General features: G+C 39.9%; 1 protein-coding gene across 1 annotated transcript in view; it reads left to right on the forward strand.

Moving 5' to 3' along the window:
• The window catches only part of EGF (epidermal growth factor), a 58,179-nt gene that overhangs the window by 30,421 nt on the left and 4,040 nt on the right, over positions 1-23,718 (forward strand). The window contains exons 13-24 of the mRNA XM_053976752.1: positions 1,510-1,614; positions 3,329-3,552; positions 6,841-7,008; positions 7,724-7,873; positions 8,331-8,477; positions 9,129-9,245; positions 10,254-10,379; positions 12,544-12,663; positions 14,788-14,938; positions 17,492-17,659; positions 20,417-20,519; positions 23,461-23,563. Of these exons, the coding sequence (XP_053832727.1) occupies positions 1,510-1,614; positions 3,329-3,552; positions 6,841-7,008; positions 7,724-7,873; positions 8,331-8,477; positions 9,129-9,245; positions 10,254-10,379; positions 12,544-12,663; positions 14,788-14,938; positions 17,492-17,659; positions 20,417-20,519; positions 23,461-23,563 (1,682 nt within the window). The remainder of the gene's footprint in view (positions 1-1,509; positions 1,615-3,328; positions 3,553-6,840; positions 7,009-7,723; positions 7,874-8,330; positions 8,478-9,128; positions 9,246-10,253; positions 10,380-12,543; positions 12,664-14,787; positions 14,939-17,491; positions 17,660-20,416; positions 20,520-23,460; positions 23,564-23,718) is intronic.

A 23,718-nucleotide genomic window follows, 5' to 3' on the forward strand; every position in this document is an offset into this window, starting at 1 on the left:
AGTTTCAAGTATATATGTTGGAAGGTTCTTTAAAGCTAAAATGCTGGAAGTTCACTTGCAGTCTGCTACTGTATTTTTATCTTTGTCTTTCCAAGAAGCAAGGGTTTGGACTCAGTTGCAAGGAATCTAAAGCATGCACTGCATATGTACATATAGGTATGTGCACATGTGCATGTGAATATATTTCCTTACACTGTTTATTACATACATACGCTGCATGTGAGTATGTGTGTATAGGTATATCTTTGTGTATCTATATCTATCTCTATATATACACATACACATATATACATATAAGAAAGAATATTACTGTATTGATTACATCATGGGCAGAAGTCAGTGCTGTTGGCAGCTAGAATCATGTTATTGGAGAGTCTTTGTCAATTATCTCTGATAAAAGAGGAATGACTACTGCCAGACAATGTGACCACCTTTCAGCTGATACCTAAGCTTATATGTAGAGGGAAACAAAACTGACCTTTGATGAAAAGGCAGTTTCAGATCACAACAGATAGCGAAGACTCCTTGAAGAGTGGTCATGAGCTTTCAATATGATCCATAATTCATTAGTCAATAGAAAGTAATTTTGAGTGTTTAGACCACCCTCCTTCTCCATTTAAAATATTCTGCTAGTCTACTTCCTTGCTTTTGGGTACAATATTGTCACATGATTGAGGTGCTGTAGAAATATGCCAGTGTTTCTTGTGAAATGGGAGATTATGGTACTTCTCTCCATAAGTCAGGAGATCCAGGGGGAATATGAGACTTTGAACCTGCAACTTCCTTCTCACCCACTGCATCTACCTGATTATATTTCACATTTGCAGGAATATATTTCTCCTTCCATCTCTGTGGGGCCTCTTTTTGAAGGTTCAAAGAGGCATGGAAGGCTGTAGGCTTGCTTGCAGGTAGAGGCTGATATTTGTTTCGCAAGATGAATATTGCAGCAATAAAATCAGTTTTCTGGAAAAAAGGTGAATTGAAAGATTGGCAATGTGGATTCTATACTTGACTTGGCCACAGATTTTATGAGTAATCTTAAGAACCCTAGCCTCATTCTTTCCTGCAAAATAGATGTAATATGTAAAATGACCAGTGATTTCTGGATGAAAAATGCTATGTAAAAGTACTGTTTAAAAAAATTCTTTACACATTTGATAATGGTATTCAGTTAGGAGTGGGTTTTTCTCCTGACTCCTTTTAAAGCTAGCATTTATCTATTAGTGATCATACTTGCAATTCATTATTCACCCAAAGAAGGAGAACTTCATGTCTTCTGCAGACCAGCAGGTATTTTATCATCATGCCCTGGAGCAGATAATGAAGCTGTAACATGAATTACTTGTTGATAAAACAACTAGACATCCCACATCAGCAGGATTACTTCCTGTCACTGTGGAATTATTTATTACATCTAAACTAAAGCAATGCAAAGTCATAGTACATTCAGCCCAAGAAGGTAATTAAAAAGATGGCAGGGAGGACCTAACAGTGCTCTCTGTGTTGCAGGAAGGTGTGCATTGAAAGGAGCAATCTGAATGGAATGCAAAGAAAAATGATCATCTGGGAGGATCTCTCCCAGCCCCGAGGGATTGCCATTCACCCATTTGCTAAGTAAGGAGTGATAAACACAATAAATCATGTAATTCTTGTGGATGATTTTTAAAAATGAGTGTGCAAGCTTTGCCCTTTTGGCAGTCAAAATATGCATTAGCCTTATGCTGGGTTAGTCATTGCCTTGCAGAGCTGTGTGAAGTGTAATGTTTTATTGCAAGGTTTCTTTCATGAGCTGGGTCATGTTCATTTCTCATATAGATTTTAGAAGAAAGTAATTGGAGCATTAATGATACTGTATGCAGTTTAAGCCAAAGATAAGCATGAGCAACTGAGGTCACTGACAGCTGTAGGTGCCACACTACAAATTTGGATGGTTCTATATCCAGTAGTGTGAAGAAGGTAATTACTTTTTACCAGCAGTGCTTACAAAACTGCCTTTTTTATTTTTGGTCCATGTTTCAGTTTCAGAGGAAACTAAACCTAATTTACTGTTCTGGAGATTTTTTGTTTTAAATGCACCTTGTAGCTTCCTAACTAGTGTTGAAATGATCCCATGTGTTTAAACTCTTGATGAAATTCTGGCTGTTTCAATCAATGGCAAAGTCCCATGGATTTTTAGTCAATATGCTTGTAGCAGCAGCATTTTAAATCTGGTTCTTTAAATTTTGTTTTGATGCTTGTATCCTGCTATAACTAAGTACTGATGAATAAGAAAGAAGCAGGTTTGGGGAGGGTGTTTTGCTAGCTTGCCTCTGCCCATAAAAGACCTGAAAGAATATTTCAGTAGAGCTTGAATGCTATAGAAACATTTTGCAGGAAAACTCTGAAGAAAGGTAGGTGCTGCCAGATTGTTTAGTAGCGTTATTGGTAGAGGCAAAGCATGCAAGGGGAAAGGGAGGAGGAAAGATCATTAAAAGCTTCTTCCTTTTTAGAAAGTTAAGGGTGAAAGGATGAACAAACATTATGGCAATGTCCATTGTTGTAATATTAAAGAGGAATGTGAAACACAATTAGATATCTTGAAAATACTGACCCCTGCATTAGTTAGAGCAAAACTGCTTGTGTAACTAAAGCTAAGTGAATCCCTGGGTTATTTCAGTAAACCTGACAGAGGCAACTTATGCCTGGGAAGATGAGCCCAAACTTCAGACATTATTTGCAATTATAGCTATCCCTGTTTTGAGTTGCCTTCTAGCACTCTCTGTTCATTGAAAACTGCTAAACACTCAGTGAGTAACACACAGGACTCCAGAGGGAAACCCTGAGAATCATGATTTTATTAAAGGAAGAAGGATTCTGGACCTGATATTGGTGTATTTGTTTTAAACAACATGCCTACTCTTGCTTGTTTTCCATGGGTAATGGGTAATTTTAGTTTTGTTTATTGTTGTATCCCTCTTTAGACAAGGGTCTGGCTAATGCATCATTTTCTCTTGTCTGGGTTTGCTAAAACACCATCAGTTGTCACATGGAAAATCAAAAAGCAGGTATGAAGAGCTGAGGCAGTTAACATAGTCAGGAGTGGTTTTCCAGAGGTTTCATGCCAGTGAACAGGGTGAGGATTCTGCATAAGTCCCAGTGCAATCACCTGGAGTCTTATGGCAGGTGTGAAAAGATCAGCAGCCAATATATTTGCTTGAAGCGTGCACTTTTTCTCCTATGGGCCAGGGCTCTATTGCTCTGATCTGACCTTTCTGCTTTGAAATAACTCCATGCAGAGAAGAACAAACATTTACTTACTGACTTCCTGTATTCATTTTGTTTTCTGAAGGAGAGTATTCTGGACTGACATGGGGGTCAATCCGCGGATTGACAGCTCTTCATTAGAAGGCTTCGATCGCCAGGTTGTAGCCAGCACTGGCCTGGTGTGGCCCAGTGGGATAGCTCTCGACTACTTGGCTGACAAGTTGTACTGGTGTGATGCTAAACAGGCTGTGGTTGAGAGTGCAAACCTGGATGGTTCTGGTCGTCGAATTCTTGCACAGAATGATGTAGGTGAGGCTTTGGGGTTGATAATTACCTGCCACTGTTGGTCCATGTGTATGTGTATCTGCGTATGTGCATGAAAACTACCGGCCAGCTGCTGTGCTATATATCCCATGCTATGTTCAGGTTAATGACAGCACTTAAGTTCTTCATTCTATTACCCAGCTGACTTTTATTCATTTTAGCAAAAGCACGTCTTTCTAACACTCTCTGCTTTTACGAAAGAATCACTTTGCATTGCACAGAGAACTTCTCTGCCTTCACAAAAAAATGAAAAGAATCAAAAAAATTTAAAATGTGGTTTGCTTTTCCCATGCATGGCTGCTTAGTTAATTCAGGTTTTGCAGTGTTGATTGCATCAGTGAGTTATACTGACATAAGAAGAAAGGGAATTAATCTGGGTTTTTAAGGTCCTTGAAGAGCAAACCTGTATCTGCAATGTTGAGCACCAGAAGGATTCTAAACACACAACATATACCAAATGAAAAATGATTTTACAATGTGCTGGTAGTTTTTATGGCTAAGATTTCTACTGCTTGACACATAACTGTGTTGTTCTGGAGCAAGAGAACAGAGGTGTTAGCAACAAGGAACTGATGTTGTACCACGTCCAAAGTAAACCATGTGTTTAAGAATCTTGTACATGCCAAATTAGTTTCTGGAGAGGACAATTCCTTTTGATCATGGGATCTCTCTGGGGACCATTTTGTAGGTGAGCATACAAGACATGGGCAGAGTGAGGACTCATAGCTCAATACCATGATTGCTGTGGGTAACTTTAAGGTTACTCTGTTGAGCAGCCTCTGTTCTAGTCTGCGCTCTGGGAAGGCTTGTGTTCATCACCTAAGCCAGATACCCTCCCAGTCCTTTGGAGGTGAGTGAAGTGAGGTCCTGGAGGAATCAGTGTTCTTCAGTTTATAAGACATCAAAAGGCCCAAGGAGAGACACTTTCCAGCCTTCTCTCTTCCCTTTGCTCCCGTGGCAACTGCCTCCACCAGGAATGGGGCAGATCTGCAAAGGAGGACCTTGAAATCTGATCAAAGTTTCATTTTGTTTCTCCACAAGGAGTAAGACAGTGTCTTACAGGGAGAAAACAGAGAAGGAGAGCTAGGGGCACTATAGGAACATGGATTATGAGAAAGGAGCAGTGATACAGCTGTTTGGAGGTGAGAGAAAAGGATATGAACATCTGTATGTGAGAAGGTGAAACCTGTAGGGGGATGAATTTAGAGAAGCATGTTCTGATAATTTGCTAATGCTGTTAGTGAAGACTGGAATTCAGTTTTTGTTGTTGAACAGCTGTACACTGGAGGACGGGAAGGTGGCACCTCTTCATAGGTGCTCTGCTGTAACATGAATTTTTATAACAGCAGCTCCCTCTAGTGCCCCTGTACTGAGAGCTCATTCAGTAGAGCTGCGTGCCAAACAGGTAAATTATTTCTGCTCTTCCACCTAATCCCATTTTCAGCTGTAAGTAACACAGCCCATAATAAGCTGCCTAAGGCAACGAAGAACACAACTATCCCTTTTGTTTAGGCACTGGGTCGCATTTATACTGTTCCTGCTGTCTCCATTGACTGACACTATGCTTCTGATTTTAGTCCTTAATGTATTTGCAAAATAAGAGGTGAATAAATTGCTGGTCAAAGCAGAATGCTGTTTATGAATAGAGCAAACTACAGATCCTAAAACTGTGAGGAAATGTTTGGTTGGGGACAGTATCTAGATCTTGGTCTAGTAGTTCAAATTTAATGGAAAGAAAAGGTAAGAATCAAGATCAGTGATTAAGCATGGGTCAGTGGAGGTAGTTAGCTGCCAATAATACACTCTTCAAATAACACTAAAGAACACTTACACAGTGTCTTAGAATTTTTTTTTTTGTCCAGGACTGTTTTTTTTCAGTTTATTTGTGAGGTGAATTTATCCATACATACTCCTTTCCCAAGGTTCTAATTGTTATCTGTATTGGTTATCTGTTGTTTTATTTTCTTGCCTTTGATTTTTAACTTTTTTTTTTAAGAAAATACATGTTGAGATCCCAATTTCATTACTGAAATCAAACACTACCTAGTTGAGGTCTACATCAAGAAGCAAAAGCACAGACCATAAAAATCATGTGCTTAAAATAACATACTTTCTGAGGGGCTCAAACTGCAGTAGTAGAGTGCAGTGCCACTGAGGCTCTAAGGATCACAGCAAAGCAAACCTTCTTCAGCCAGGAAGCATCCACTCTGAAGCCAGGTGTACATCCATGGAAGAATAGCGTCCATGGAAGAATAGCACCTTCCATTGATTGCAAAAAGCTTGCCCAAAGGCTACCTTGAAAGCAGGAGATTCCTATGCATAGTCCCATATGGACTAATGACAATTTTCTATCATGAGAGATTAGAAAGAGTCAGAATCATTTTGTAAAGATCTTTATGTCTGCCATTATTTATATGAAATTGTCCTTTGGATTCTGATTTGCTGAGCTTATCTCTGAAAGTCAAACTAGGGATCTGAGTTTTCCTAGTGCAGATAATGTTATGCTACCAAGGAAAAGTTCCTGTGCTCTGAACTTGGGGTGGAATTTCTTGCAGCTACTGTTAGTCCTGTAATTGTTAGGTGCCTGGTTGAAGCTGATGTCTAGGATCCTGTTGTCATCAGTGAAAAGAGAGGAAGTTACCTGGATGACCTATTGCCTCCTGTGGTTTATGTTAGCTGGTCATATGCCCCTCTGCATTGCACTTGCATGTACTCTGGGCGCATGCAGAGGCTGCACACTGGCTTTGGGGCCCTACCAGGAGTCAGTGGCTGCAGGGTCTGTAGCTCCCAGGCTGCCCCGTGCCAGGATGCTTATGCAGGATGACACATGCCATGAGCTCCTTTCCTCCTTTTATTGTGAAGACTGCAAAAGGGGCTGTGGCACCTCAGCAGCTCTCTGCCCAGGCCATGCGGTGGCAGAGAGGGAGGTACTCTAATTCTGAAAGGTTGGTCCCAAGGTTGCCTCAAGAAATGATGATGTGTGAGGTAGAAGCATCTTGTGAGCTAGATCTGGTTGGAAGTCACCAGAAGTATAGAGTGTGTACTGAGCCAGGCAAGTGTCACAGCCTCCTTTGCTAAGAGCACAGGTAATCTGTGCCCTTGGTCCATTGTCCACAGACACAAATCCCTCTCCATGGGAAATCAAAGTGGTGCCCTGGCTATGGCTAGGCCCCTGTGTTAGAAGTTGATCTATATGCAGACAATGCTTTCCTTTACAGGGTTTCTTGTGTGTGTTCTACAGATGTGGAAATGATAAACCTAATGTCTTTGTAGGCCACCCTTTTGCTGTAACGGTGTTTGAGGACCACCTGTGGTTTTCTGACTGGGCTAGGCCATCACTAGTGAGGGTGGACAAGAAGACCGGCCAAAACAGGGTACGTCTTCGAGGCAGCATGCTGAGACCCTCATCAGTGGTTGTAGTTCATCCTTTGGCGAAACCAGGTACACTGCAAAAAATCAAGCAGTCATTCCCTTCCAGCCTCCTCTTGTTCACTGATACCAGTAGAATAGATGTCCTTGGATAGAGGATTATCTTCTCAGAAATAGGCTCTTTAAAAAGCCTTGCATAGTCAGACTGGCATTTATTGAAAACATCATCTGGGCATGTGTCCCAGGAATGCTGACAGATTTATGTTCATGCTCAGGAATAGATGCTGATCAATTGCCATGAGGCTACCACAGTCTTCTAATTCCTATTTATCCTAGTCTATTAGCACCCCATACACACCAATAATAACAAATGACATGAGGAAAGATTTTTTGAGATTTTTTAGTTTTTGATCAAATAATTTGATTTTCTGTTGAGAACAATCTCCCTGTAAGCATAAATGAATAATGCAATAGACCAGGATTGAGAGAAGGTAATCACAGGTTCCTTATGTCCTTGAAATATTAGGACTCTAAATATCAAAGGAGAAACAATAAAGGAAATTAAAAAATCTGGTACCTGCGTTAAATACATAGTACATGAATCTCTTTTCCTGACAGGGGCTAGGTAATAATATCTATGCTTTACTATATGCATTTGTTGTTACAAAAAAAAAATCCTAGTTTTTGTCAGTCCTTATTCTTTCTCCAACTGCTTCAACTCTGCATGTCTAAACAGAGATGTTGACTGAAGGAGCAGCTTGTTAATTTTCCTATTTTTCTTCATTAGGGGCAAATCCTTGCCTTTATGAGAATGGAGGCTGTGATCAGATCTGTGAAAACAGTTTTGGAATTGTCCACTGCAAATGCCATCCAGGATTTGGGAAAACTCAAGATGGAAAATCCTGTCATGCTCTGGATTCTTCCAACTCAACAGCAGGTACAGTCCTCCAGTTCCCAAAAAGACTCCCCTCAAACCCTTGAGGATCGTGAGAGGTAGCACTGGAAAAATTCACCTTGCTCTAACATAAGAAATTATGATTTCTCTGAAGAATGAAAATGCTGGAATGCTGTCCTTGGGACAACAAGACAATAGACATGTTGTCTGACCACTGTAATTTTTCCCTTGGCATTTTAGCAGTGAAAAAAGAGTGCGCAGTGCTGATAAGTATTGTGAGCAACAAGTCACATTCCTTGTCTTCTGTATTTGAGAAAACTCACCAGTGAGTGCTTTTAGGAATAATTTGATGTCAGAAACAGGTTCGTCTGGGAGGATACTGATTGTTATTTTAAAAGGAAACCACCATGACTATTGGAAAATAGACAAGTATTTGAAAATCAGATGGCTATTTCAGTAGATTTAAATAGTCCATGTCATTTTTTCTTGTCTTTTTCAGGAAGTGTCTCTGTGCACAAGGAGGTAATACCAATGCCACCACCAGAGATGCTACTCCAGAGCACACGGAGCACTGGGATTTTTAAGGATGCAGACAGTGGGGAAAAGCAGAAAATATTTTTTTTTACATCTGAAATCATGGTATCAGGTATAGTCTGATGGTTATCTCCCTTATGCTTACTCTGAGGCTCTGAACAGCCTCAGAGCCTCAGGTTTATAGAGCAGAAAGAAGTAATAGACCTTAAAGAAAGAGAGGTTTATTGTTGAGATTGGTGGTATTCATGCTCTTAATCTTCTAACAAGAACTTGGGTCTGTGCAATTATTCCAGGTAGGACTGCTTGTTTTGTTTGTGTCTATATTCCTTGGCTACATCAATAAAAATTGATAATATTATCCTGGTCTAGAGAACAAGCATTTCTAATTTGGAACACTTGAGAAAGTCTCTCCCTTAGGTCTTTAAGTATACTGCATTCCTCTAAAAAAAGTTAAAACAAACCCATTGAATTCTACGTATGTCTGATGACATTAGAGCATTAACTTTTGCAATAGGTTTTGAATAAAATATTCAGAAATCCTGAGACTGAATGAAATGTCAGCTCCATCTAGACAAAGAACAGCTGCAGTGATTGTATTGGCTTGTCATTATTAATCCTGGAGAGCTGTTTCAAACTTTGACTGTATGTTCTGGTTTTCTTATTTTGTTTATCTGTAATATAGATATACACTACCTCCTTTGATATTTGCAAATACATCTACTGGTTTGTTTTTTGGTTTTGTTTTGTTTTGCTTATGGTATAGATGAAGATGACTGCACTGCACTAGAATGTTATGTCAATGCAGAGTGTGTTTTACTGGAAGATGGTGCTATGTGCCAGTGTTTGAAAGGATTTACCAGGAAGGGGAAATCATGCTATGGTAATAAAAACCATTATTATAACTTTTGAAAAATTGTAGACTGGGAGGGAGGGTGAAAATCGATCTCCTTTCATATTGGCAGCTCTGCTGTGTGAGGCATCAGAGAAAGGTCAATAGTATGAAAGGAATGATGATCTGAACGCATGTGAGATGAAATGGCTAATTATCACATGCCTTTTTTTCCCCCTTGAGCCATGAGTGTTAATCCTATTAACAAGCAATAACATGGATAATAGACATATAATGTATTTATTTGTAAAAATTGGCTAATTGTAAAAGCTCAGTCCATAGACATGACAGTTAGTGTATAATTTAGACATAAGGAATCTCTTCAACATTAGTATTCCTGATGTAATATTTATATAAAAATGCTGCTCTAGATTCTTTCAAGCACTAGAAAGACTCTAACAGCCATGCAAAACATTCCTAAGGATGCTCTTAAGTTTCTGGACTTGTTTGCAACATAAATGGAATAACTGTTTTGCTCTCAGAAAGGTCAAGAGAGTTAGAAACAGAAAAAGAATACCATTTGGTGGCTAAACATGAAGAGACTCAGAAGAATCTGTGTTACTATGGAAAGGGAAAAAAATATAAGCTGAATTGGGCATACATTTTTTCCACTGTAGTACTTTTTCTTTTTTTAAGCCTGTGTGTTCTTTTATAAAACCAAGTTGCTAAATGCTCTTAGAGGTCTTTTTCAACTTAATGGATTATCTGATTCTATAACATAAAGCTATTTTTGAATCAGATCATTTCCTCTGAACAGGTTTTTTTTAAGCAAATGATATTTGTGATATCATTTTGTTGACTCTCTTGGATTTTAGAACACCCCCATCAAATTTCATACCAAAAAAGACCACAAAGTCCTCCTCTTCCCATTTGCTTCACACGCACAAATGCCAAGTGACAGCAGAGTCTGAGGGAGATCCATGGTGCAGGTGTCTCAGGGTATCGACTGAGGCAACGGTTTCGTGACCCAAGTGTCCTGTCCCTTGCTGTGTCCCACAGACGTGGACGAGTGCGCTGTGCACATGGACCGCTGCAATCGAAGCGTGTCCGACTGCATCAACACGGAAGGGGGCTACGTCTGCAAGTGCCTGCAAGGCTACGCTGGAGATGGAGTCCATTGCTATGGTATGGGCATGTGTGAGGGCTCGGCCCTGGCTGGAAGGCTGGGGCATTTCTGCCTTTGTGGTTCCTTCTCCCTGTTTGAAGTGCGGTAACCTCAGCAATTGATCAATATGCAAAGCTTGTAGTTGTCAGGGAATATCTCCTCTCAGTGTTTGCACTCTTTTTAGTGGCTATAAAAGGAGAGAGAGGAAGAGTGAAGGGGAGGAGGGAAGTGGAGGTGAAGCAGTAGAGCTCTATTGGAAATCGTTGCCATGAATATAAACGAAAGCAGGTATTGAGTGTGTCATAATACTCATCAAATAATTCCAGGTCTGTTTAATAGGCATGAGGATCAAGGTGTGACACTGACAACTTGAGTACATTTACAGTCTTGTTAATAATCAGACCCACTGATTTTCCCATTCAGCTGTAATGCCAGGTCTTTAGTTCATTCCCTACATCTCCTAAATTCTTAATCTATTTTAGTGGTAAACATGAACAGGAAGCTTTTCCTCTCCAGTATTTGACTAGCACACAGTTTTTTTTCAGAGCTTTATGAGAGTCTTGCCTTCTCTTTTGTCCTTTTCTTTTACTTTTTTCCTTTCTAGCCTAATTCAAAGCCCAATAAGTTTGAACCAATTCTTACATAATCCTCACTGGACTTGGTTCTTCAACACTGATTAGGATGACTGAAAAATTAAGAACAATATAATTGTTATGGGTACAGTGTGAAAAGTATCAGAGGCAGAAGAATCTAGAAGGTCTTTTGCCTGCAGGGGTGAGAGACAGAGATCATGTCTTTGAGGGTGTTTGGAAGTGCAGATGGAAGTGCACACAGAAGTGCCAAGGTCCTCTTGCTGACCCAGCACAATGTAGAAGGCAAGTCCTCAAGCAGCCCTAGGCTCTTACTGTCTTACTTACCACTATACTGTGGTATAGTTGTTCAGGATGTAGTACCTTCCACTGTCATTGAAAAACAGTCCATTATCTTCCTGAAGTCTTTAAGTCCAGAAAACAGATTCTCAGCATTTTATAAATGATGTAGTATTATTAAGATGTAAACATAACTGAATCTAATTTTGTGTTCAATTACTTGAAATGTACTATGAAAGCCAGAAACTGGTAAGTGATTTTGTGCTTCAGTTGTAAGTGCCTGCATGCATGCACAGTCTCCAGGAATGTGATGGTATGTTCAGTGATAGCACACAATGAGTTCATGTGGTGTTGGTGAAATCACATTTCATGAAATATGCTGCAGCAGTTGTGTTCCCCTCCCCCCCATTTTTTTTAAGTGCTCTGAATTTTCTATACTGTTTTGAGCTAGATCCAGTTAATTTTACTGTAGAAAAATTCCCAGCAGTTTAAGCAATCATTTCACAAAAATTGGAGTAGCAGATCTGTGATTCCCCAAAGCAGACCCAGCACATGCATTCTGCTGACAGTTCATAAAGTGAATCAGAGGCTCCCAAACTCTGCAGTGTGAACCAAAGTTTTCACCTTTGTGGGGGGGTGCTTTGGCGCTTAGCAAGGTGGAGGTGGCCAGCCTGGCAGGGGCTGCTGCCATGGGCTTTGGAGAGAAGGTGTGGGGGTGGGAGGAGGGTGTGCAGCAGAACGGGGATGAGAAATGTGTACGAACCTAACACGGTCTCTGGGCCTGGAAACTCTTGTAGTCAGGGAGCCTCTTCACAGTCCTTCAAAACCTCACAGGTGTTTGAGGTGTTTGCACAAACTGAATAAACCTAGACACTTTTCTTCTGCCTAAACTCTTGTTGGGCTGAACTAGGTGGGTGGTACAGGGGTGGGCAGCTCTCCGCTCCCAACTCTTCTGCTGTGTTACTGCAAGAATGCCGGCGCATGGATCCAGGCTGCAAGCTAGGACTAGCAATGCCAGGACAATACATCTGATACAAACAAGTCTCCTCTTCAACTCTGCTGTACTTGTTACATTTCATGGGGAAGCCTTGCCCTCCCTCTCCCTGTGGAGAGTTTCTGCAGCACAGCATGCTCTTGCTATAGGAAGTGTGCTGGTTGCTTTTCCATTAGGCTTTCCATGAAGGCATATTTGCAGAGGAAGAGGTCTCTGGTGTTTTTCCCCACTGCCTGGGGAGTGCAGTGCTGCTACTGCTGCCCTTTTAGCAGGTGCTCTCAGGCATTTCATTCCTCTAACTGCAGCCTGTTTGGGTGACAGATATTGATGAGTGCAAGACGGGGTCCCACACCTGTGGAGAAAACATGACCTGCACAAATACAGAAGGAAACTTCACTTGCTCGTGTGCTGATCATGCTTCTGGAACTGGCGTCGGTTGCAGTGAGTAAACGGAGTGAGCAAATAAAACAAAGTGGCCCTAAATTAAGAGCTGTGTCCTTGGATAAATTGTTATGCCTGGAAACTAAAGGATTCCTGTATAGTAACATCCTGAGCAGATTGTGGATCCATTTAGCATTGCCTTTAGGAGGCTGTTTTGTGGTGGACTAAGGAGAACCGATCCAAGTTTAGTAAGGAAATATCTACATTAAGGTTCAATGTAAATTTTTTACTGTCTAAATGTACCGACAAATTTATCAAATGTCATTTACAATCTACAGCAGAAGTAAATGCTCCTTGAAAATAACATTTTTTTGAGGGTAATTTCAGTCTGTGCCATTTTTCAAACTCCCTGTGCCTTCTGTTACTCTGCAGAAGGCTAGCACAGGAAATGTACATGATTTAAGTGCCATTTGATTCTTCAGTACAAGCTTGTCTTTCAGTTCCAGTCACTAATTGTTCAAAAGGGCTCTGAAACTCCTTAGAAAATCTGATTATCAATTTACTGAAGGGAACTGCTAAAAGTTCAGCACTAGTGACTATCTGACCTTCATTTTGGTGCCTCAATGAGGTAGCAGCATTCTCTGTAAATGAGAGTGACTCATTCTTTTACTCTGTGTCAACCCTGTTGGTCAGGGTGAATTTTACTCCAGATTGAGTGATTTTCTGATGATGGAGGGACATTGTGTGATTGTCACAGAGCTGTTTCTTCAGAAAAACAAGGAAATTACAGCTTTCTTAAATAGAGCACCTATCAGGATTCCCACTCCCATTTCAGTCACTTAATCTTTCAGTAGTTTCAGGTGTCACTCAGGAAATGATGATTTTAAATGATGCATGACTTGGAAATAATGTTTCCTAGGTCCCTCATGTGTCAGTCTGATCCCATGTCTTTATAGATGTTAACACACTGTTTTAGCTCTTTGCCTAATAAGTTCTTTTAGCAAGATGAAATTTTCTTTGCTGAATGCATGCACACCTGGGGTTCACTATAATCACTCATCCCTTTCCATTCAGGCTCTTTGCCATGGCAGTTCTCCTGCAAATGAAATTTTAAAACCCAAATGTCATTGAAGGTCATGTTGCAATAAAACTGGTGTGAGTCATAGAACTGACCCCATAATTGTATGAGAATGATTAGGCATGTCTCTGCTAATCCATACTGCCAGATATTCTTTGCCACGTTGCTGTTTTGTTCTGACCTATAGATTTGTTGTAGCATCAAAGTAGGCATGAAAACACTCTTTTTCTTTAAGGGCATGTCTGCACTGTGGTCACGCTGTGCAGAGATATCAGTGCTACCTTTAAAACTAGCTAGCTTGGATAGGTGTGTAGGTGGCAGCATGTGTGATTCAGAGCAGGCTGCAGAGCCCTTAACCATAGGGCTCCCTGCTCCCCCAGTGATGCTCTTATCTGTACCTGAACTAACCTGAAAAAGTAAAAAATGTGATCTGCCATCTCACATAGAGGCAATTAACTGAATGGCAGCAGAGTAGAAACAATCTGCATAAGAATGACATATTGCTTGTGAAAGCTTCTGAGTCTGAGGTCCAAGTGCATGAAATACAGTCATCCTTCACCTCTGCCTCTCACCCTGGTAATTTATGCATGGTAGAGATGTACCATATATCAAAGCTGCGTAAGTTGCAAAAATAATTTCAGACTAAGCACCTAGAAAGTTGGTGCAGTTTTTTTTCAGGGCTGGGCTCATACATCTAAACACACAGAACTCAGTCAATCACTGTAGGTCTTTCACTGTAAATCTAAAATATTTATATATTTATATATTATATTAATATATGAATATATTATTGTATCACACTAATAATAGGATATATTTATATTTGTATATTTATGACTAGTATTTATAAATAATAAATTATAATAAATAAAAATATATCGAGACATAATATTTACATATCAACATATCATATTTAGTAATTTTATCTATATTTCTGCTTGCCTAAATTTGATAACAACATAAGAAAATAGGTGAAACCAAGTCATTAATAGAAATTGGATATTTTTATCTAGTTTAGTACCTTGAAGTTCTGGAACTCTTTCATAAGATTATGTTGCCAATGAGGCCAAAGGTTTGAGATGTCCTTGTGAAACCATCTGTTTCAGAATCTACTGTTCCCCCAGCTGCTGCCAGCAATGAGTACACTACAAAGGCTGTGCAAGGTGATGCTGTAGGATGTCCTCCTTCGTACGAGTCATACTGCCTCCATGGTGGAGTGTGCAATTATGTTTCTGACCTACAAGACTATGCCTGCAAGTAAGTACAGAAATTTGTATTTTCTCTGCTGAAGAATGGCACCCTTGGAATGGTATCCTCAGTTTACTGCAGGCAGTGAAGATTTTGTCCATGAATGATCTGTTCATCCCTCATGTCACACATTAGCATTCTTATTTCCTCTTTCCTGTAAGTGATCAGTGTAATTTTCGGTGCATGGTCACTCCAGTCACACCTGCTGCAATTAATGGTAGGATTGGATTTGTTCCCTGAGCACTTGATTCTTTGGAAATGGGAGGTAAGTTGTTAAATGACTTGAAAGAGGTGCCTTCTCTCTCTCCTGTACATGTCCTGCTGACTTGCACCTCCCTCTTGGCCTTGCTGTTCATGTGTAGCATTCACTGGGATGGAAGAGGACACCTCTGTCTTGTCTTCTCTTACTGGGGCCAGGGAGTATTCTTCTGGTGTCAGCATCTCCCATTACAGAAAGGCAGAAATGGGTAGGATATAATTGCCCTCTTAAAAACAGGGAGAGTTACAATAAGACCTCAAAATTGAGACCTACTTCCCCTGTTGATATTTTTAACCCTGTCAATATTTTTGTGAAGCCTAATTCTGGGTTCCCCAAATGCAGGTACTGATAAAAACAAGGAGACTCTCATCTCCCAAGAAGTCAGCCTTGGCTTGATCAATGTGACAACCTAGTCCCCTGGGGTAATCATTTCTTCAAAACATTTAGTGCTGGCATTTAAGTGTGTAACCTGATTATATTTGAAGCTGTACTCAAAATCTTTCTTCAATATCAAGCATAAAATCTTCGCAATGGGACAAATCCAATGCCTGCCTCCTCCCCCAGGGTCATAGGTGGTAAGTGAGGACCTGTACAGGGGCTGGATGCTGTCCCAGGGTAGGCAAATCTCTCTCTGTGTCTCAGGCTTTCTTATTTTGAAATGTGAGAGGTCTCCCCTGCCTAAAGACCTCTGTACCTGTAAGAATAGGAAAGGAATGTGTCCCGTGTGCATATATGGGAATTAAGTTGATGCTTTGTGCTGTGGATCTCCTGAGCTCAGCAAAGCTCTTGGGCAAAGACATTATGGGAGACAGACTCATGGTCATCTCTGGTGCTTGTTTTGAATTTTTAGTGTAAATTTTAGAGGGAGAGTAAGCTATCTATTTTCACCTCAGAAATGTCTTCTCTCAAAACTGAAGAGTCTAAACCTGCAGAACTTTCAAATTGGATCACATTTTTTTTTCTTTTAATTGTTAGGTGTTAGTGCATAATGAGAATTCAAATCTACATATTTTTCAGTTTTGGAAGTGGAAGCAGTTAAAAAATCTAAGAGCAGCCATGCTGTTGGGGTTTGTGTGTGGGCGTTGCTGGATTCTGTCCCCGCTGAATCCTCACTAGATGGCAGCATTCATTCACGTAGGCTCTAATGTATTAACTACCGAAGGGAAGGAATGGAAAAACGTTATCCAGCAAAAATCACATACCAAATGTGATTGGTATTTTAATTAGTGAAAGATCATATACTAGAAAGCAGATCTGCCAGAATGTTTGAAATTCATTGTAATTTAACCTTTAAAAATTAGCATTTTTTTTCTGCCTTCCAGCACACACACATTCTAAATTTTAACAGAATGAGAGTGCTTGTGCCTGACTAAATAATGAATGCTGATATAACGTTTTCATGACATTAAGTAAAAGCTGCTGCAGTTCAAATCCTGCTTCTTTTTCTCATTTGACTAGCTCTTGGACTTGAATAAAATTAGACCAATTAGAATTGTGATGAATTGAGCCTACATTGCTGAGGGATTGTTATAAACTGAGCAAACTTTTCATTTTTTCCATTTATTATTTATGTCTTGCCTTGCATAGTAAAACCAGTCTGGGATTATTTCTTGATGTATTTTTCACTTTCTAGTAATTTTGATTTGAGGGTTTCATGCATTGATGGAATATTTCTATATTGGGTTTTACAATGGTAAAACCAAACAAATAAACAAAAACTGGCTACAGAAGAAGATTATATTAAAAGTAAGTTTTGAAGATATTTCTAAATCTTATGCATGGTTTTTAAATACACTTTAATTAATCTTTAATTTTACAGTAAATATTCAGATTTAAATTTGATTCTCTTAATCAACTCAGTCTGAAAATATGAGTCAGTCCTGTCCTGCCTACTTTAAAGAAAGGGAAGCTTGCTGCTGAAAGAAGTTAAGTGGAAAATCCTAGGGAAACACTAATCACACAGCAGGATTTACAGGACTTAAGAAACTTTTTCCCCTACTTTTTAATCCATTGGAATCTGGTAATGACAACCTCTCTGTATAATTCTATAGGCGATTCAATACCAGTAAAAAAATAACAGTACAGAAAAAAAAAAAAAAAGAAAAGAAAAGAAAAATACTTTTAGTACTGGATTCTACAGGTTTCAGCAGCATACCTTGAAAATTATTTTGTCTTCCCCACTGCTAAAGTGAACCGGATGCTTCTGTAGCGGCGACCAGTGGTCAATCAATGCAAGGTGGCGGAGGCGGCGGTCTGGGGCTGTGCCCTCCGCCGCTGCAGCGTGTGCCCTCTTTCCTTGGCAGCTGTGTGACGGGCTACGTGGGGGAGCGCTGCCAGTTCAGCGACCTGGAGTGGTGGGAGCAGCAGCGCGCCGGGCGGGCGAAGGTGCGGAGCATCGCCATCACCGCGGGCGCCGCCGGGCTGGCCCTGCTGCTGCTGCTGCTGGGCGTCCTGGCTGCCTACTGCCGCAGGTACTGCTGCCAAACACGGGCCCAGCTGCTGCTGCTGCTTTCACAGGGTGCTTGGGGCTGAGCTGCTCCTCAGCTGATGGGAGTTCCTGTTCTTTTGCTTTTCAGTAACTGGATCTGTGAATAATACAGAAAGTTCTGGCGTGTCCCTTGCCTGCAGAGCTCACATTGGTGCTAGGGAGCAAACATATCTGGAGGGAAGGAGAACAGACCTTTTAGAGCTCAGGAAGATGCCATTTACTTCTTCCTGCGTTTCCCTTCACAGCTCTAGATGTCTGAAATTCATGGTAGGGGTTGGCTCTTCTCTGCCAGCTATTCAATGAGTTGGCTTTTGTTTCCCATTGAGTGTAGAATTCCACCTGAAAATTTCTTTGCCTACTAACCTTCCCAAGGCAAATTTACAGAGTGATGTTTCCAGCAATGAACATGGAAACCGCTTTCCTGGCAGTAGAGAGAGTAAAATCAGGGAAGTGAGTCTAAGCACATCTGCTGTAAAAGTACTCCCTGGCATTTTCTGTGGCTATAATGAATTGAGCAGATTTGGGATTCTTCCTGTGGCAAAAAGAATTCCAAGGGTCACTATTTAAGAACCCAGTCTGATGTGAAATTAAAAGTCATTGGTATCCCTTAGACTGGAAAGTATTAAGCATTTAAGCTAGAGTCTTTTGGCCATGACCTTGGCAGACAGCTGTTCTCAGAGGCTGATTTAAATGCAGGATTTTTGTTTGTGGTTTAGGTTAATTTTAAAATTAGACTCTCCTAGATATAAAAAGTTAAGCTACAAAGGAAGTTAACTATGCAAGCTAGCATTTTTCATTCTTATTTCATGGTTCTTGGCATATTTAGTCTACAAGAGTAGGGGAGCAGCAACATTTCTTATTTTCAATTAATAGTAATAGGAGTCCAGAATTAAAGCTAAGTGCAGCCTGTTTTTTTCTCATAACCTGGGGTTCAGATTTTGATCAGTGGATATAAAAAGAACAGAAAAATTGTGAGATTCTTATATTTCTTATATATTTCATATGTTCTCTTATGAAAAATAGACAGAATACAATTTGTTTAAAGGTATGAAAGCATTAAATTTCTTCCCTTCCTCTCTCTTTTGTAATTTCTCCCAGATTTATGTTTCTTTCTTGCCAAATGCTTTTGATCAATATAACTATTTACCACAACAACAGGTTTTCAATTACACACTTGACTGAATTTGAACTGCAGCAATTACTAGAATAACTAGATCAAAATTAAACCGCTGATCTAAAATCCCTATTTAACTGGAGTCTGGGAACCAGTATTTGGGTTGAAATTGCTATACCACTTTTTCAGATAATCTGCTGTATTTCAAAATGTACCGATTAAGTCTTTGATAGTCCTGTTCCTTCCCCTGCAAAATGGAGATGCCAATCTCCTTTTAATTGAAGGAAATGAAGCTGGAGGTCTACACCTGTCAATTTGAAAATGTGTCAACTGAAGGCCGAGCATGCTGAAATATTGCGTTGTTCAATTTGTTCAATGACGGTTCAATGATTTGTTCAATGGTTTGTCTGCTGAAGAGCACTGTGTTATTCTTAATGTTAGGTTTATGCAGTCTGACTGTATAGCATGCCAAGTTTCTTATCTTTCTTGGAAAGAAAAGAAATAACTCTTTTCCACAAAAGAAAAGACAAACCTGAATCATAGATTCAACACCAACCATTCCTCCACCTCAACTGGCCAAAGCCACACAGAGCAAAATTCATTTACATTGTATTTTCATGAAGGGAGTAATATATGATAATTATGCCATGTGACCTTTCTTAGTTAGTATATAAAAGCTATGTAGAAATAAAAGGAAAGTTCCTAAATAAAAGGAAAATTCCTATTTTCATTGGTAAATATCTACTGAATTTTATTTAAAATAGATCAAGCAAAAAGATGTTATAACCTCAGACTTCCAGAATTTGAAGATTATAACATTTATTTTTTTAGTTTTTTAGAAGGGCAAAAATGTATTTGTAAAGTGAATAAAGATGTACTGATTTCGATCTCAAGAGAAGTAAAATAAAATGTTTTCTTTGGGCCTATATGGGCTTTTAATACTGCCTTATAAGGGATTGCTCTTTAACTGCAAAAGTAAGTCTTTGAATTTATGGAACTAGCTTCTTAGAACTGATTATTCATACCTTTTCTAGCTCCAGATTGTACTCATAGCTTTTTCCCCTAAAGCCAGTTCTGTGGGTCATGCATTTTTCCTGGAAGATCTTATTTCTAAGCTTTTTGAGACTGTCAGTTCGTTTATTTCATAGTAACTTCTGAAACTGTTGCTTTGCAAAATTGATGCAGATGAATACAAAAGTGACTTTCATAATTGCAGCTACCAACAGTGTACAAAAATATAGTCAGCTTTTTATTTCTGAGCTTCACCCATAAACACTCTTCATTGCATTGGCTGAAATAAATCTTTGTAAGATAAATGTAAGATAAAATAACTAGAATAATGTAAGAAAGTGGAAGGGTCTAGTTAAAATTATGAGGCCTATTGTTCATTCCAATGAATGACCCTTTACAGATGGCACATTGGAACAAGTATTTGTACACTTACTGACTTCTTTTTCTGACAAGCTATTTGTTTTAACTGCTGTGTGGTGATGGATAGCAATACACAAACCAGTGAGAGAAAACAAAATATATGTACTTCTGAAAATACTGATAGAATAACATGTGAAAAAAGCATCTGTTCCTCTCAAAGCAAAATAATTTGCTTCAGCTTTTGTTCTGTTGCAGAAGTCAGAATTTGTATAAGAAGAATCTCTGTGCAGAAGCGATAAGAGCTGCCAGCAGCCACGCTGACAACGAGAGCGTAACACCTACTGGCAACAAGTCTCTGGTAACCATATTAATGTGGAGTGGAGAGGGAATCAAGAAGGATCAAAGAGTGTTAGGGATCCACTTGAGATTATCCATCAAATAATTCACATCTTAAATGCATTAAATAACTGCTAGAGTCATCAAGTGCTTTGCTATGAACCCTAGTTCATCTTACCTCATTGTTATCCCTCAAAGTTCACAGCTGCCTGGATGTATTGCAACCATTAGCCAGTGTTATTGTTAGCTTTGAACACAACAGTTGGGGAACTGTGTTCTAAATTAAGGAAATGGCAATGTGATGACATGGCATATCACACAGTTATTTTCACAGGAAAGTATGCCCTCTGTAAAAAAGCCTTCTTGGAAGCCAAGTATTGTGTGTGCTACATGAGATGTTGAACTCTATTTTGAGGCTTGATGAAATTAAATGTCTTGTATTAGAAGCTGCTGCCTTGTAAAGAAAAACAACCAGGATTTTATCAGGCAGCTTGGTAGGATATATAAAGTTCCGGTTTTACAGTGGTGTAGGTAAGAATGCCAACATGGTCTGGTTGTATAGGCCTGTGGCTGTTGTCATTTTTGAAGCTGTATTTAGCCCTATAAAATCAGGTTTAAGGATCTGGTTCTGATTGGCATTAGAATAACATTACACTGCTGGGTGATTGCAATTGGAACTTGAAGTTGTCAAGTAACATAATTGGCATCCGTGGCTGCTTCTGTGCTCAGTCTGAGACTCTTAGAATGGCCTTGCAAATGATTTAGTGAGAGTGGCTGGCAGGACTTGTGAGCGGGTAGCCACTGAAGCACACTGTCAAACATATGTTGGTAGTACTGAATCAACTTGACCCTGGTTATGGCATATTGTTCCTTAGCTGGTCAACTGCATGCTCTTATGCATGTTTAATTATCAGCACCTTTCCTTCAGGTATTGGACAGCAAATGAGCTGTCATGTCAATGCCATAATTTGTCCACAGCAGAAATAAAATCCACAGTTTGTAAAATACCCGAAGTTGAGAAATGCAGAAACATTTGTTGGGACTGAGAGCAGTTCACTGCTTGGGAGCGGTGCTCAAGGAGGCCTGCAGCCCGTCAGCTCTGTTCCCACCTTCTGCTGACCCTGCAGTTAATGCTGGTCACCAGTGACATTTTTGCTGAATATAAGGTAACTAAGCAGCTAAGCAATGGACTGGATCAACAAAAATAAATCACGCTTTTACACCTATTATACATTTGTGTTATGTTTCACTATGCGCCAGGAGACATTGAATACATTAATAAAGTAGTTTATTGCAATGGCTTGTTGCACACTGGAAGAGGAAATCACTGACCCTTTGCTAATTACTGGTGCTTACTCAGTAACGATTGCTGTGGTTTCATGCATGTGATTTCCTCTGTGCTGATGTAGCCATTGATCGTTAAGTTCACCAGGGCTTCCTGTATGCATGCACTCAGGTTAGAACATCTAGAGCTGCCAAAAAGCTGTGGGAAGTTGTCCATTTGTACTATTCACTTCAAGCAGGTTATTGGAGAGCTTTCTGTAAAAAAAAAAAAGGTTATACTACATCAGGGACAGAAAATTACAGCTGCTCAACTTGTAAGGTTTTTGGCTACTATTGATCTACACAATGTTAATGATCTTAACAAAGGACTTCATATTGGGACTGTATCTTGTATATGCAGTAACTGTAAGGAGCTCATGAATTTCACTCATTTGGTAGTCCTCACTGCCACTGCTCATTTGTGAGGCTGATGAGAGAGTGCAAAGACTTGCTTGTTCTTGCCTGTCTGGGTTGATGCAGAGGATAACAAGATTTTCTGCTATCACACACATCAAAAGTTAGGTATCATGATACTGAAACTATACCTACCAATTGACCAAGCATCATTCACTTTTCCCTTTACTTATTTTCTGCCAGGCAAGGGTGCAATTAGTTGAGGGTACATTAGCTGAGGGTATGCCTGCATATTTTTTTACATTCATATTAGAGTTCCATAAGTCAGCCTGGGTTAGTCCTACTGATATGTAAGCCTTGGTAAACTTCTGCATGTGCCTGCATTTTGATGCTATTCAGAGACTTCTCATCCACCAAGTGTTTTACTTTGCACAGTCAAATATATTTTGCAGAACTGTGTGTAGCCGAAAATCTGCTGGGGGTCGGTCACGTGTAGGGTAGCAGCTGTAAGAGTACAGATTTTATATAAATGAATGGATACCTAAATAGGTGCACCTGCTACATGTGTATTCTATCCACATAAATTCACCAGTTATCCACCTGGACCCCTGAATCTGTCAGTCCTTTGGCTGGAACATCTTATTTACAGATGTTTTCTCTTCTTCCCTGTCTCTGCTCTTTAAACCTCCCGCCTTTAAGGGCTTTTCGTCTTTCCCTCTGTACAACTTCATCATAGTGCTTCACATTGCTTTCCTCTGCCCCTGTTTTTTCTGTTTTCCCCCTGGTGCTTTTAGCATGTTCCCCCAGAGGGTCTCATCTTCTGACTTCCACTGTCACTGTGGCGTGATGGAGCCACATCCTGCAGGAGATGCTGAGAGCCAGGAAGGGAGGTTTGTTTTCTTCTTTGTGTTTGACAGTTTCCTGCTGTCCGGATTCCTACGGAGATCCTTAATACTTTAAAAATGGCCCTCAGTACTATGGAGAGGGTTGATTTTCATGAACTTTTGTCCTTGCCATTGGAAATGTTGATTTGCAAAGCAAGAGAGTTGGTAGTTCTTAGCTGGACTGAGACTGCACTTTCCAAAGAAAGACTGGGGCTGTCATCAGCTCAAATGTTTAATTACCTGCAGGGGGAAGGGTCATCCCAGAAGCCAGAACGACCTTTTTCCCTATTCTGTGGTTGGTGTGTGTGGCCCTTTTAGTTTGCCTCTTGGGTTTCAGAAAACCAATTCATTTTTTATTAATTTGGACTCTGCATATTTTGTGCATATTGTATCTATTTGCAGTTTGCGGTTTTTAAGGAGGGTAACAGTTCTCTGGAGACTAAAGCAGTTGATCTAATTGAATGTGAGGCAGCAGATCCTCATCTTGCCTGTCCATCAGAATCTGGTGAGTAGGATGTCCTTCCTTATTAGATCTCTCTTCACTTTGTACCAGCAGGAGCAGTGGCTGGTAGAGGAGACAGAGAAATCCTGATTTTATTTCTGGCAGATCCCATGTTTGTATTGATGCAAAGAGACCATTTAGTCTTACATTTTGCAGAT

Source organism: Vidua macroura, chromosome 4, assembly GCF_024509145.1.
Source record: "Vidua macroura isolate BioBank_ID:100142 chromosome 4, ASM2450914v1, whole genome shotgun sequence".
Classification (NCBI taxonomy): domain Eukaryota; kingdom Metazoa; phylum Chordata; class Aves; order Passeriformes; family Viduidae; genus Vidua; species Vidua macroura.